The sequence below is a fragment of the Tenrec ecaudatus genome, chromosome 9 (assembly GCF_050624435.1).
Source record: "Tenrec ecaudatus isolate mTenEca1 chromosome 9, mTenEca1.hap1, whole genome shotgun sequence".
NCBI classification, from domain to species: Eukaryota; Metazoa; Chordata; class Mammalia; order Afrosoricida; family Tenrecidae; genus Tenrec; species Tenrec ecaudatus.
Window position 1 is genome coordinate 156,233,747 of NC_134538.1, and position 12,992 is coordinate 156,246,738.

At 48.3% G+C, this 12,992-nt stretch overlaps 1 protein-coding gene across 3 annotated transcripts in view; it reads right to left on the bottom strand.

Annotated features, from left to right (window-relative positions):
- Positions 1 to 201: 201 nt before the first annotated feature.
- The window catches only part of LOC142456592 (aldo-keto reductase family 1 member D1-like), a 28,934-nt gene continuing 16,143 nt past the window's right edge, over positions 202 to 12,992 (bottom strand). For 2 of the 3 annotated variants that reach the window (XM_075557742.1, XM_075557743.1), the window contains exons 5-9: positions 10,213 to 10,335; positions 8,472 to 8,581; positions 7,077 to 7,242; positions 4,390 to 4,472; positions 202 to 761 (exon numbers count right to left, since the gene is read on the bottom strand). In XM_075557742.1, coding sequence (XP_075413857.1) covers positions 719 to 761; positions 4,390 to 4,472; positions 7,077 to 7,242; positions 8,472 to 8,581; positions 10,213 to 10,335 — 525 coding nt within the window. In that variant the 3' untranslated portion in view covers positions 202 to 718. The remainder of the gene's footprint in view (positions 762 to 4,389; positions 4,473 to 7,076; positions 7,243 to 8,471; positions 8,582 to 10,212; positions 10,336 to 12,992) is intronic. The other variant, XM_075557744.1, reaches the window with a different exon arrangement.

Consider the following 12,992-nt stretch of genomic DNA (forward strand, 5'->3'; position numbering starts at 1 on the left):
ATTTCCCTTTAAAACAGTCATCTTTGGATAATTTTGTAATGCAGGCTTTTATCTGTTCAAGGTGTTTTCCCTTTAAGGACACTTTACCTGAACGGTGTCATAGGATGAATGCATGCAAGGCTGATTGCTATGCATGGGGTCACACTTAAGAATGAAGCTCAGAACTCAACAGGGTAGAAGAAGACATTTATTAATCACACATCATTTAGGCCAGATTTTTCAGTACGTAACCCTCTTCCCCTACTCAAGGTTCAGTCAATTACTGCCTTGATAATATTGAACATGGAGATCACCGGTTGGCTGTAGCTATTATAAAATTAATGGACCAAACCACTACACCCTCAGTCAATGCGCCATTGGCTAGTGCTGGCCATCCACCATCTCGTTGCCCTACTAACTGTAAAGGAGCCCAGACCACCAGCAGAGGCCAGAGCCCAGACTCAGGAGTTTCTTGTCTTCATCTATGAACCTGACTAATAATTTCCAAAGCCTCATGATTTCTTGCTTCTAAAATCCAGAACCAACTATCTAATGAAACCACAATTTCCCATGAATGATTTGAATGCAGATTTAAACATTTTCCCCCTTCAACTTCACCAAGTCAAGATCACGCTATATAAAGACTACGTCACCATGATTTTGTCAGATGATTGTAAGCTACCCTTAGCCAAGATCCTGGCACAGCTGGAGGAGACATCGGGTCAAGAGCTCTCTGAAGTCAGTATTCATCATGGAATGGGTATTCGGGGTGATCACTCCACCTGCCAGCAGAAGGAAGACATTCAAGTCAGTACCAATGTGGCACAACTGGTACTAGTAACTCTCATAGTCTCCCTAATGATTCCTCCTGTCATGGATTGAACATGGTTCTCCATCAAATACGTGTCATGGCTGGGCCAGGTTTGCTAGTGGTTTGGCAGTTATGTAAGGCAGTTAAGGGGGTTAGGTTAGGTTAGGTTAAGGGATGCCAGGTCAGAGACTTAATCCAATGTAAGGTGAGTTCTCCTGGGATGTGGCCTCCACCACCTTTTATCCCACAAGAGATACAATGAGAGAAACAAGGAGAAAGAAGAGCCACAAATGAAATGTATCCTTTGGACCTAGAGCCCTTGTGTGGGGAACCTGCTAGGGGAACCTGCTAGACACAGAGAGGAAAGCCTTGCTCAGAGTTGTGCTTTGAATTCGGACGTCTCGCTTCGTAGAGTGCCAGATCAGTCCCTGCAGAAGGACATCATGTTTGGGAAAGAGGAAGGCCCTCTGCGAGATGGATGGACACAGTGGCCGTCACAGGGGCTCCAGCAATGGGAACACGTGCAAGGCTGGCACAGAGCAGGCAGTGCTTTGTTCCGTGTGCACAGGGCCGCCATGGACTGGACCCGACCCGCCGGCACCTGGAAACAACAGCGTGTGAGAGAGTAAGTCCCTCTGGGTTAAAGTCATGCATTTGTGATTGCAGTACCAGCGAAACACAACGCTGTCTTTCCTACCAATTCCAGTTGCGTGTCATCCACTTTGCTCCATACCTCCTCTCATGTCCCCATCTTCCCTGGGAGTTCGAGACAGCATTCGGGAGTGTGTGTGAGTGTGTGTGTGTGAGTGTGTGTGTGCGTGCGTGTGCGTGCATGTGCGCGCGTGTGTGTGTACATGCGCAGGCACAGGGGAGGCCGGCTGCAGCCAAACCAACCCTCTGCTCAGAATGCCTGGCCCCTGCTGCTGCTTCTCTTTGCTGCTCTCTTCCCGACAACACCCTCCTGTGCTCTCTTGGCCGCAGCTGTCTCTGTTCTGCTGGACCACTGAGCAGGTCTCTTCCCAGCTCTCGTCCACCACTGACAGCCTCTTCTCACCACCGCTGCTCCTTCTGCTGCTCACCAGGTCGGAAGAAAGACGAGGCTTTCTACCCCTGTAAAGAGGGACGGGCTCAGCAGCCCACAGGGCAGTTCTACGGTAGGCTCGCTATGTGCCAACGTCTACTCGTGGCAGTGAGTTTGAAGTTTGGCTCACAAACCTCCTCAGGGTTGGAAATTAGAGGTCTGGATGGTGCGGTCCAGCAAACCACGCTCCCATGATTGTAGTTAAACCTGTGAGACCGGGAACTTGTCCTGCCTAGGATAAGGTGCAGTCTGACCCCTTTTCTATCATTCTCTGCTCGTGGAAAAGGTTATGTTCCTCCTCTGACATGGTTCTGCCCCAATCGGTTCCAGCGTTCACAGGTTTCCCTGTGTTCTTATTGTAAACGAAACTCATTGCCATTGGCTTGATTCCAACCCACAGCGGCCCTTTGGACAGAGCACACCCGCCCCTGTGGGTTGCTGAGACTAAATCCTTATGGGAGTAGAAAACCTCATCTTTCCCCTGAAGAGCAGCGGGTGGTTTTGAACTGCTGCTCTTTTGGTGAGAAGTTCAACTTGTCATTATTATTTCATGCGCCTGTCTCTTAAGCAACAGTGCCTGGGACATGGTGTGGGCCAGGCCAAGGACACCCCAAGATTTCATCCTCTGTAAGGAAGACAAGCTTTAAACTAAAATAAGAAACAAATAAACAACAGACTCCAATGTCAAAGACCGACCGGGAAGTGCTTTTGCACCATTCAAACTCTCTAACCAAATCCACTGCCATTGAATCAATTCCAACTCACAGGAAGCCCACAGGACAGGGAAGAACTGCCCCTGTGAGTTTGAGACTGTAACTCTTTATGGGAGTAGAAAGTCCCATCTTTGTTGTGAGGAGTGGCTGTGGTCTTGAACCTGCTATCCTTTGGGTTAGCAGCATAAGACCATCACTCAGTACCTGTGAAATAATATGATTGTTTTTTCCAACGAAGGCCTAATCTTCATTTCTCCTTTTTTATTTTTCCAGTTATTATCTGCTATCCTGGATTATTTTACCAACGATGCCAAAATTAACCATTAAACCCATCAAGCAAATAATGCCACTAATAGTAAGTCTGCTAAACAAACAAACAGACAGCATTTGTGGGTTGGTTTTATCTCCCTGCTCCTTCTCAGTTTACTGATGTTTCTGCAATAGAAACCTCTCGATGTCGGCAGTTATAGCCTCTCTGCGTTGCCAGCTCTGGCGAAGGGTCCTGTCTCCATCTCCACCCCTGTGTGCTCGGTTCTAGGCATTCTTCTGGTGCCGTGCATTTTTCTTGAGCAAACCGTTCCATTGACTCATGGAAACTAGTGGGACACATAGATTGCTGGGAAGCATTTCCTAGATGCTCATTAGGGAGAAGATGGCAAAAAGAACTTGAAAATGGAGGAGATTTGAAGAACTGGAAAGATGAGTAAGGAATTCTTAAGCAGAAAAAAGTATGTATATTTGTGTGTGTGCACACAGGCATGCCTCCTTCCATTGGGCCTCTTTTTGCTGTGCTTCACAGACACTGCATCTTACCATGTGGAAGTTTGTGGCCACCCTGCCTCGAGCAAGTTTCCTAAGGCAACTTTTCATAACAACACAGGCTGACTTCATGTCCCCTATATTATCTTTTTTTAACCATTCTCACCATTTTTCAAACGCTTCCGTAATCCTACTGAATACTTCTTAAGACTACCCCAAACCCACCGCCATTGAGGTGATGCCAACCCATAGTGACCCTATATAAGGTTTCTGAGACCTGAATCTTTATGGGAACAGACAGCCTCATCTTCCTCCCTCTGAGCTGATGGCGGGTTCAAACCACTGACCGAGGGGTTAGCAAACCAATGACCAACCTTCAGTGTTCCTTTAATGGACTGCTCAAACCAAACAACCTCACTGCCATTGAATTGATTCAGACTCATCTCGATCCAATAGAACAGAGTAGAACTGCCCCTGTGGGTTTCTGAGACTGTAACTCTACAGGAGCAGAAAGCCTCATCTTTCTCCAGAGGATTGCCTGGTGGTTTTGAACTGAGCACTTTGTGGTTAGGAGCTCAATGCATAATCACTCTGAGGCCAAGGCTCTTCCCAATGGACTACCAAATGACCACCAAACTTCCTGCTATGGAGTCAAGGCTGACTCATCGTGACCCCCTGTGGGTGTCTGGGGCTGTAACTGTTGGCGGGAGCAGAAAGCTCAGGTTTTTCTCCCGAGGAGCTGCTGGTGGTTTTGAACTGCTAACCATGTGCATCGCAGCCCAATGCACAGCCACTCAGCTACCAGACTGATAGACTTCAGTCGAGTGTAAATACTGCGACACTGGCTTCACTGCAGTGACCTGGAACCGAAGGGAAAACACATCTCCACGGTCTGCCTGCACATGAGAGGGCTTTCAAAAGCTGGTGGAAAAATGAAATTATTTTCTATTTCAATTCCCCCAGGAATTTTATGAAGCAATGTCATAGATATACTTGTGTGTATGTGTGTGTGTGTGTGTGCCCACTGAACAATGCCCAGCACTCACATGAGCAGCTCCACAAAGCGCACGTTTTTATTCAGTCCTTCAACGTTCTTCATCTCCTCTTCTGTGAGGGAGAAGTCGAAGATCTGACAGAATGGAAACAGCGGCACTTAGAACAGCTTGGAGGGTAGGCGGTGAGGGACCAAGCTTGGAAGGGCAGTGGGGCCAGCCCTGCGCATGTGCACTGCAGCCTGCAGAGGGAGCCCGGCACCGCTGGAAGTCTGCAGTTGACAAGGAGGAGTTTGACAAGGGGAGACTTCCTGCAACTGGCCTTGTGTGGCTGGGCTCCCTTCTCCCATGGGTCTTGGACAGGGAATATCGCTGGGGAAAAGGTGCAAGAAATTCCCAACATGATCCCCACTTTGCCCTACACACACACACACACACACACACACGCGCGCGCGTGCATATACACACACACGCATACACACACACACACACACACACACACACACACACACACACACACACACACACCCCTGAACTGTCACGTATGAAGCGTCCTTGCCCTGCCTGGATAAGCTCCTTACTCTGGTGCTGTAATAGTGAATTGCTGGGCTGTTAATGGAAAGGTCACCTTGCCGCTCAGCAGGAAGGAAGCCCCAGAAGTCTGGTCGTGTACAGGGAACACGGCGGGCAGTTCTGCCCTGTCCTCTGGGTTGCCCTGAGTTAGAACTGACTTGACAGCACCCAACGGCAGCATCTCAACGGCTTCTGGACAAATTTTCATTTGTGTTTCCTGCTTTCAGGTTTTAATAGTGGTTTAGACTCTGTTGCTTGCATATGCTAATTTTTTCATGGGCTAGTTTTCAGAATAGATTGATTACCAGGCCTTCTTCCTCAACTTAATATAGAAGTTCTGTTTAAACCTGTCCTTCAGGGGTGACCCTGATGCTGTTGGACACGCTGGGAACATCATGTCCAGCACCACAGTAACGCTCAAGCCACTGCCCGCAGGATGACAGGCTGATGGATGATTGATGGATCTTAAACTTAGAACCATCAACCATTTGAGGTCCCAAGAGGAGCGTTTACCCAATGACAAAGTTCCGCAGGGTTAGCACAGCAGGAGTCATGTTAACCAGAGACCCGGGCAGGACACTGGATCCGGGATATTACGTGTGGGGATTGAGATGAAGGAGATGAAACCAAATGTGCATGAATTCTTCAATGGGAAATAGAGCTGCCAATTCACAGTAAAAATCACACAGTAAAAGAGCAAACCGATGGTTTCCAACCAGAGGTTCTTCAGTCGTGGGAGGTTTTCGAGAGTACTCATGTAAGCGACACAGGAACACTGGTGGGCTCATGCTTCCAAGTTGGGCGGCAATCCACATGGTTGGCAGTTTGAAACCAACAGGATCTCCATGGGAGAAAGACTGAGCTTTCTACTCCCGTAAACAGTTGCAATGTCAGAAACCCACAGGGGTGGCCGTGAGTCAGCATTGACCCCGGGGCAGTGAGTTCGCTTGCTTTGCTTTGGTACGTCCACTGCAGATGTCAGTGGCCCCTCTCGGGCCTGCTGCCCTAGGGCTTCCTGATAAGGGAGCTGAGTGTGGATTTTTACAAACGGCGTTTCCTGGATTCCGATGTGCCCTCCAGGAGCCCTGGGTGTAGTGGGGTACACACTGAGCTACTAATCACAGGTCCATGTGCAAAGCCACCAGCTGCTCCCACGTTCAAGCTGGAGCTTTCTAGATTGACAGCCTCCGACACCCACAGGGACAGTTCGACCCAGTCCTACAGGGTTGCTATGAGTTGGAATTGACTTGTTGGCAAAGAAAGTTGGGGGATGTGGCCTCCTAGTTGATACTTATATAGAGATATATTTTTAAAAGTTATTCAAGGGTAGGACGACCCATCTCTCCTGTCTATGGAATTCCTGCACCTGGCATTCAGGAAGTCTAGGTGGTCCTTGTCAGCAACACCCAAATGTGTTTCTCGTTTTCCCTGGAGCTGTTAAGAAGGGACGTGGACTATTACAAATTATGAATTTTATGCATTCTCTTCCTGCTGAGCTGGCGGTGAAGGGAGTAGGGATGTCACATCAACAGACGAGGGGTCAGGGACCATCAAGTAGCTGGATAAAGGACACAGGAGCAGGCAAGATCCGCAGTGCGGCAATGGCCTCAGATCCAGTCACAGGCAGGAGCTGGTCAACAAGACCAGGGCACTGCATGGCTCTCCATACACTGCACCAGGAGCTCTGCAGGGGCAGTGGGCTAGGTTGGGCTGCAAACTGCAAACCCATCAACCAGTGTGCTGGAGTTCAAACCAACACCCCCACTCACAGCCATCGGTCAATGCCAACACACACCGACCCTATTGGACACAGTAGACCTGCCCCTGAGACTGGAACTCTTTAAAGGAGTAGAAAGCCCGTCTTTCTGCTGAGGAACAGCTGGTAGTTTTGAACTGCTGGCCTTTTGCATTGCAGCTGTGTCACCACTGTGCCAAGAGAGCTCTTCAGAGTCTGTAAAGACAACAGCCTTAGAAACTATGGGGGCGACTCTGCTCTGTCCTGTAGGGTGGCCACTCTGAGTTGGAATTGACTCACAGCCGTGACTGTTGGTCTTGGTGTTTCATAATCCTGGTGGGAAATTCTCTACATTTTACTCAAAGCAACCACATAGCCTTCTGGTCACCTTTCCAACAGCCCTCTGGTCACCTTTCCAACAGCCAGCCCTTACCTGGAAGTTTTCTCTGATCCTGGCAGGATGAAAGCTTTTGGGGATGACGACCACCCCCCGCTGGATGTTGAAACGCAGCGCAATCTGGGCTGCCGTCTTCTTGTACTTCTGCCCCAGGGAGTTTAAGTATGCGTCCTTTAACAGAGGTGGAGAGGACACGTTCACCCTTAAAGAACAAAAACAAACACATGCATCGCCTTCAGCGCGGGCCATGAGAACGAGTGGCGAGAGAACCCGACACCTCGTTGTCTGCCAGCACTGGTCCCCTGTAACCCACTTCTCTGAGGGCACAGTGGTGCTCGAACAGAGGAAGAGCTGCTCTCTGCGTGGACTGAGGGTCACCGAGATGGCTGTGTCACACACAGAGAGCCGGGCCGGAGCGGGCACCAGGGCGCGCGTGCACGAAGCAGCGTGGAGGCAAGGCTGAGACACTGCTACTTTGCCATCGAAATCAGAGGCAAAAACAGAACAAAAGTTAATGTATAAACTTTTGGAACTATGCCCGCAGAATGCATTTCTATAACATTCTTTGCACAGCCACACACTGAACATGGAGACGGGACAGTTTCAGAGGGAAGGTCCTCGTGCCAGGACTAAGGATGGTGGACCTGTGGTCCAGGGCAGCAGTGGGTGGGGATGTAAGCCAGGTGAACTGCAGGGTTGGGGTGGGGGACCAGAAGGATGGCTTCTTGGCTGAAACCCCTGTCTAAGGTGCCACTCCCCCAGGTGAGAAGTCACACCCTCCTAGCCAGGTTCCAGCTTTCACATTTCAAAGGACGTTGATGCCCACAGGAATCCATTCTGTAATCAACCCTTAACCCCCACCTAACCTTTGTGCGTTCTGCCCACGGACCCTCTCGCTTCTTGTGCTGTGCAGTGCTCTGTGTTTTACTTGGGGCTGCCCAGGTCAAGGTGTGAGAACCCCGCGACACCATCCTGTAAATTCTGAGCCCACAGGACAGAGGGGAGCTCCCGTTGGGATTCTGAGACTTTAAATCTTTCTGGAGCAGACAGTCTCCTCTTTCTCCCAGGGAGGGACCAGTGGGCTCGAACCGCCGATCTGGGGCTAGCAGCTCAGTGAGTAAGCCACTGTGCCAGCAGGGCTCTGATTCCCATGAAAGCTCCTGCCCTCTTCTTCCAAGCAGGGCACCAGGCTCTGTTCTCTGAGCAGCATTCCTGCGGCTCCTGGCCAGTGGGACAGCTTCTTGCAGAATGGACCAGATTCTTACAACACCTCAGTGAGGAGGAGGGATGACCCGCCCGCCCCAGTGTGGGTAACTGGAGAAGGTCTAGGAGAGGCCAGGGTACTGCCTCAGCCCACACTCACTCTTAGCAGGGGAACACTTTACCCTCCTTCTCCCTTCCTAAGAAGACTGCACCCTGGTGTTAACTTACCAGTATGGGTTCCGGGAGGTCCCCAAAGGGCTGTACCCCACAATGACAATGTCGTGTTGTTGGCAAAATTTCAAGAGCTTTGGCTGGGTGAAATACGGGTGGCATTCCACCTACGACGTGTTGTGTAGGAGAGAGCAAAATACACAGTTAGGGCCTTGTTGGTGAATATGATTTTACCCAGCTCTTAAGACTATAGGAATCCTACAGGGAAAAATATCATGGATCTCAAAGGACATCTGACATTGCGCCCCCAGCCCCCAACCAAGACAGCACTTGTGCTCTACATGCTGGTGAGGTGAACCAAAGCAAAGCAAGGGTCGGCTTCGTTCCAATGGGACTAAAGTAAAACAACACTCATGGCCGTTGGGTCAATGCTGACTCACAGTGACCTTACAGGATAACATAGAACAGTCCCTGTGGGTTTCTGAGACTGTAACTCTTTACAGCAATGTCCAAATGTGCTTGACACGATGGATGGATGGATGGATGGATGGATGGATGGATGGATGGATGGATTGATGTGGTAAGCGTTGTACGAGCCCCAATAAAATGATTCAAGAAGAGAAATTCTCATTTTCCTCCCATGGAGCAGCAGGGAGTTGCAAACTGCTGACCTTGCCGGTAGCAGGCCAACTCCTTACCCCTCCGCCACCATTCCAGCACCGTGGGGAACGAATCCAATATTGTGTAACAAGAACAGTTGAACAGCTTCAGGGGAGTGAACCCAGCGATCCATAGTAAACTTTGCAGCAAATACAAGTTTCCAAAACAAACTTACATCACCTTGAACTTCTGATTGCAGCCCTTGGCACTAAAAGTGCCAGTCAGTCTGTGGTACGTGTGTGTGAGTGTGTACGTGTGTATGTACGTGCGTGTGAGTGTGTACGTGTGTGAGTGTGTACGTGTGTGTGAGTGTGTACGTGTGTGGTACCACGCTGCTGGGAGCTATGCCACCAGGACCCCAAACACCAGCAGGGTGGCCCGTGGGGGGCAGCTTTCAGCAGAGCTTCCAGACTCAGGCAGACTAGGGGAAAGGCTTGGCAGGTACTTCCACATGCAAAGGCTGTGGCTTACAAAGGAATATTGTCCAATGGATTTGGACGTGCCTAGACCACAGCCTCCTTATCACTAACCCGTGATAAAAGATGTCAGTGTGCGTGATCCATGACCCTGGAAAGAAGACACAAATAAGGAAGGAGACTTTGGCTGCACAGGGGCCCTAATCACAGAAGCCAAGTGGAGGGTTGCCGGGAGCTGCACAGGCAGAGAGAAAGCTTCTGGTGTCAGCGTCCCTAGAGAGTGAGACCGGTCCTGGGAAGGCCCTTGTGCTTGGTCCGGGAGTGGGGCAGCCAAACAGAGGATGACCTCGGCAAGATGGATGGACACGGTGGCCACCATGATGGGCTCGAGCATGAGGACCACTGTGAGGTTGGCGCAGGACCAGGACACGGTCCCTTGTTGTCAGGAGGGTCGCTCTGAGTTGGCACCGACTCGATGGCACCTAACGGCAGCAACAGTAAAACTATACAGTGTCCCCCCCACCCCCGCGGGTTTCTTACTTCTGCCTAGAGTTTTGCTTTCAAATATCTTTTCCTAAGAGAAGCACGTCTATTGAGGGAAGTCAGATGACTTATCCTCAGTCTCATGATGAGATGCACGTGGAATTGCCACAAGACTGCCTGTCCCCAACCCCAGGTTTCACTCTGCTCAGTAGTTAGCAAATTCCCTCCTGAAGCCGTACCTGGTTGACAACAGGCTTGTATTTGAGTCCTGGTTTGTTCAGAATGAGCTCCAGCTGCCTGCGGTTAAAGTTCGACACTCCAAGGGATTTCACCAAGCCGGCATCTTTGCAAGCTTCCAAAGCCTGTGTGTAAATACCAACTAGTCAAGAAGGAAGTGGCGGAGGGAAAGGAGGATGGGGGGTGGGGGGGAGAGATGAAGGAGGAGGAAGAGGAGGGAAAGGAAGAGATGAAGGGAGGAGGAAGAGGAGGGAAAGGAAGAGATGAAGGGAGGAGGAAGAGGAGGGAAAGGAGGAGATGACGGAGGAGGAAGAGGAGGGAAAGGAGGAGAGGAGCCTGAAAAGACGCGAACTTGAAGGCAGCCTGTTTATCAGAATAAGAGGAGCCCTGGTGACCTATAAGTGACACAGTGGGCTGCTCACTGCAGGTGAGCAGTTCAAACCCACCAGCCAGCTCCTTGGGAGAAAGACGGGCTTTCTACTCATGTGGAGTCCCGGTCTGGAAACTCCCAAGGGCAGTTCTAGCCTGTCTTGTGGGGTTTGAGTCGGCATCGACTGCATGGCCTTGAGCTTGGTGTTTGCTTTGGTGAATTACACAATGAGGAACGTCCCTGCGTTTCTATGAAGGGACAGGAATTCCGTGGTTCATTTGGCTGAGAAAGCACATGTTATATTTCCCCCTTATATCTTGACCGTGTACACCAGCCAAATAAAATTCATCGTACTTCTTAAAATCTGTTCAGGTTTTCCTTATGCTGTGTACATTGATCCATTTTTGCAAATGTTTTGTATGTGTAAGAAAAATCTACATCCACCTGTCTGGGGATGTGATTCTCTCTCAATAGATGTAGATAGGTCCAGGCATAGCATTAGCTTTTCCTGTTTAATCAGCGATGAAAAGTCGGTGTCAGAAATCTCCCATATCTATATTGCTGGATTTATCAATGTCTTCTTGTTATTCTCTCAATTGTTCCTTTACATATTTTGAAGGTATTATAATGGTAAAGAAAACCAAACTCATGGCTATCGAGTCAATTCTAACTACGAGAGAGGGCAGATCTGCCCTTGTGGGTTTCTGAGACTCTTAACTCTTTATGGGAGTAGAAAGCCTCATCTTTCTCTTGTGGAGTGCCTGGTGGTTTCGAACTACTGACTCTGCAGTTAGTAGCCCAACTCATAACCATTATGCCACCAGGGCTCCTCTATTTGGTACATATATGTTTAAAATTGCTATATCTTCCAGGATAATTGAATTTTAAAATCATTATACAGTGACTCTTTCCATACTTAATCATTTTTTAAAATGTAAGTCTATATTATCTGATATTAATAGAACTATGCCAACTTAAAAAAAAGTATTCAATGGTTTTGCCCCATACTTTAACTTTTATGTGTCCTAATGCTTTGGTGCAAGGATATCTGGTGGCATAGTGGGTTACATGGTGGTTGCTAACTGCAAAGTTAGCAGTTTGAGCCCACCAGCTGGTACCTGAGTGAAAGGTGAGGCTCTCTGTTCCTAAGGAGATTGACAACCTTGGAAAGCCCCGGAGCAGGTCTACTGTGTTCTGGAGGTTCACTAGGAGGCAAACCGGACTTGGCAGCAGTGGGTATGCTTAGGCGTTCCTTGTTTTTAATATTATCTGATAACCTCTGCCTTTTACTAGGTGAGTTTAGTTCATTTACATTCCTTGCCTATAAATATCTTTAGACTTTCTCCCATTGAATCTATTATTTCAATTTGTTCCACTCTTTCTATATTCTTTTAAATAACAACAATAGCAATAAAAACAAAACCATGACTTTTTGTTTGTGTCCTTTATTTTAAAAAATATTCCATATAGTCTATAATGGAGTTTTTGCTTTTTCTCCTATCTCACAGCCTCTGCCTTTTAATTGGTGTGTTATAATTATTAATATTTAATGAGATGATTGATATTATCAATTTTAACTTTCCTATTTTATCAGTTATCTTATATTTTCCCATCTATTCGTTTTCTCATCTTGTAGATTATGTTTTATTGTTCCATTTGCATCTTAGCTTTTCTTTAATTAAAAAAAAATCCTTCTTTATACTAAGGAATTTCCACAACCTGATTTTTTCCCCTCATTCTCTTATATACGTTTTCATATCTCTTGTGGCAGAGTGGGTGAAGCTGGGATCTGCTAACAGCAAGAGTGGTGGTTCAAATCTACCAATGGGAGAAACTCCATGGGGTAGTTCTACTCTGTCCTATAGGGTCACTCTGAGTTGAAATCAACAAGATTACAGTGGGTTCATTTTTTTGGATTGGGTTATATCTGTGCAACTATTTATTGCATGTACTATGTTGTGTTTTCTATTGTTCCTCATTATATTTGCCTCTAAATTTCATATTGCTAATGTATTTTTTAAAAATCTCCTTCAACTTAATAATTGGAAAATTTAGAAACTCTTGGCCCTCACCCCTCACAACAACTCCACAACTCATATCTCCAGGTGCTGCCCTTTGGGGGAAACCAAAACAAACCCTCCTGGCCATGGAGTCAATGCCAACTCCGAGCAACCTTACCGGACAAGACAGAACTGCCCTTGTGAGTTTCCCAGCCTGTGACTCTACAGGAGTAGGAAGCCCTGTTTCTCTCTAGCAGAGGAGCTGGTGGTCTTGAACTGCTGGCCTTGCAGTTAGCAGCCCGACACCACATCCAGGGGAAGCACTCAGGAGAGTGTAGCATTCCAGACTTTGGCATTTGGAATGGGAAGTTGTGGGGGAAGCAGTGGCTATAGTCGCAAAGTGACTCATGTT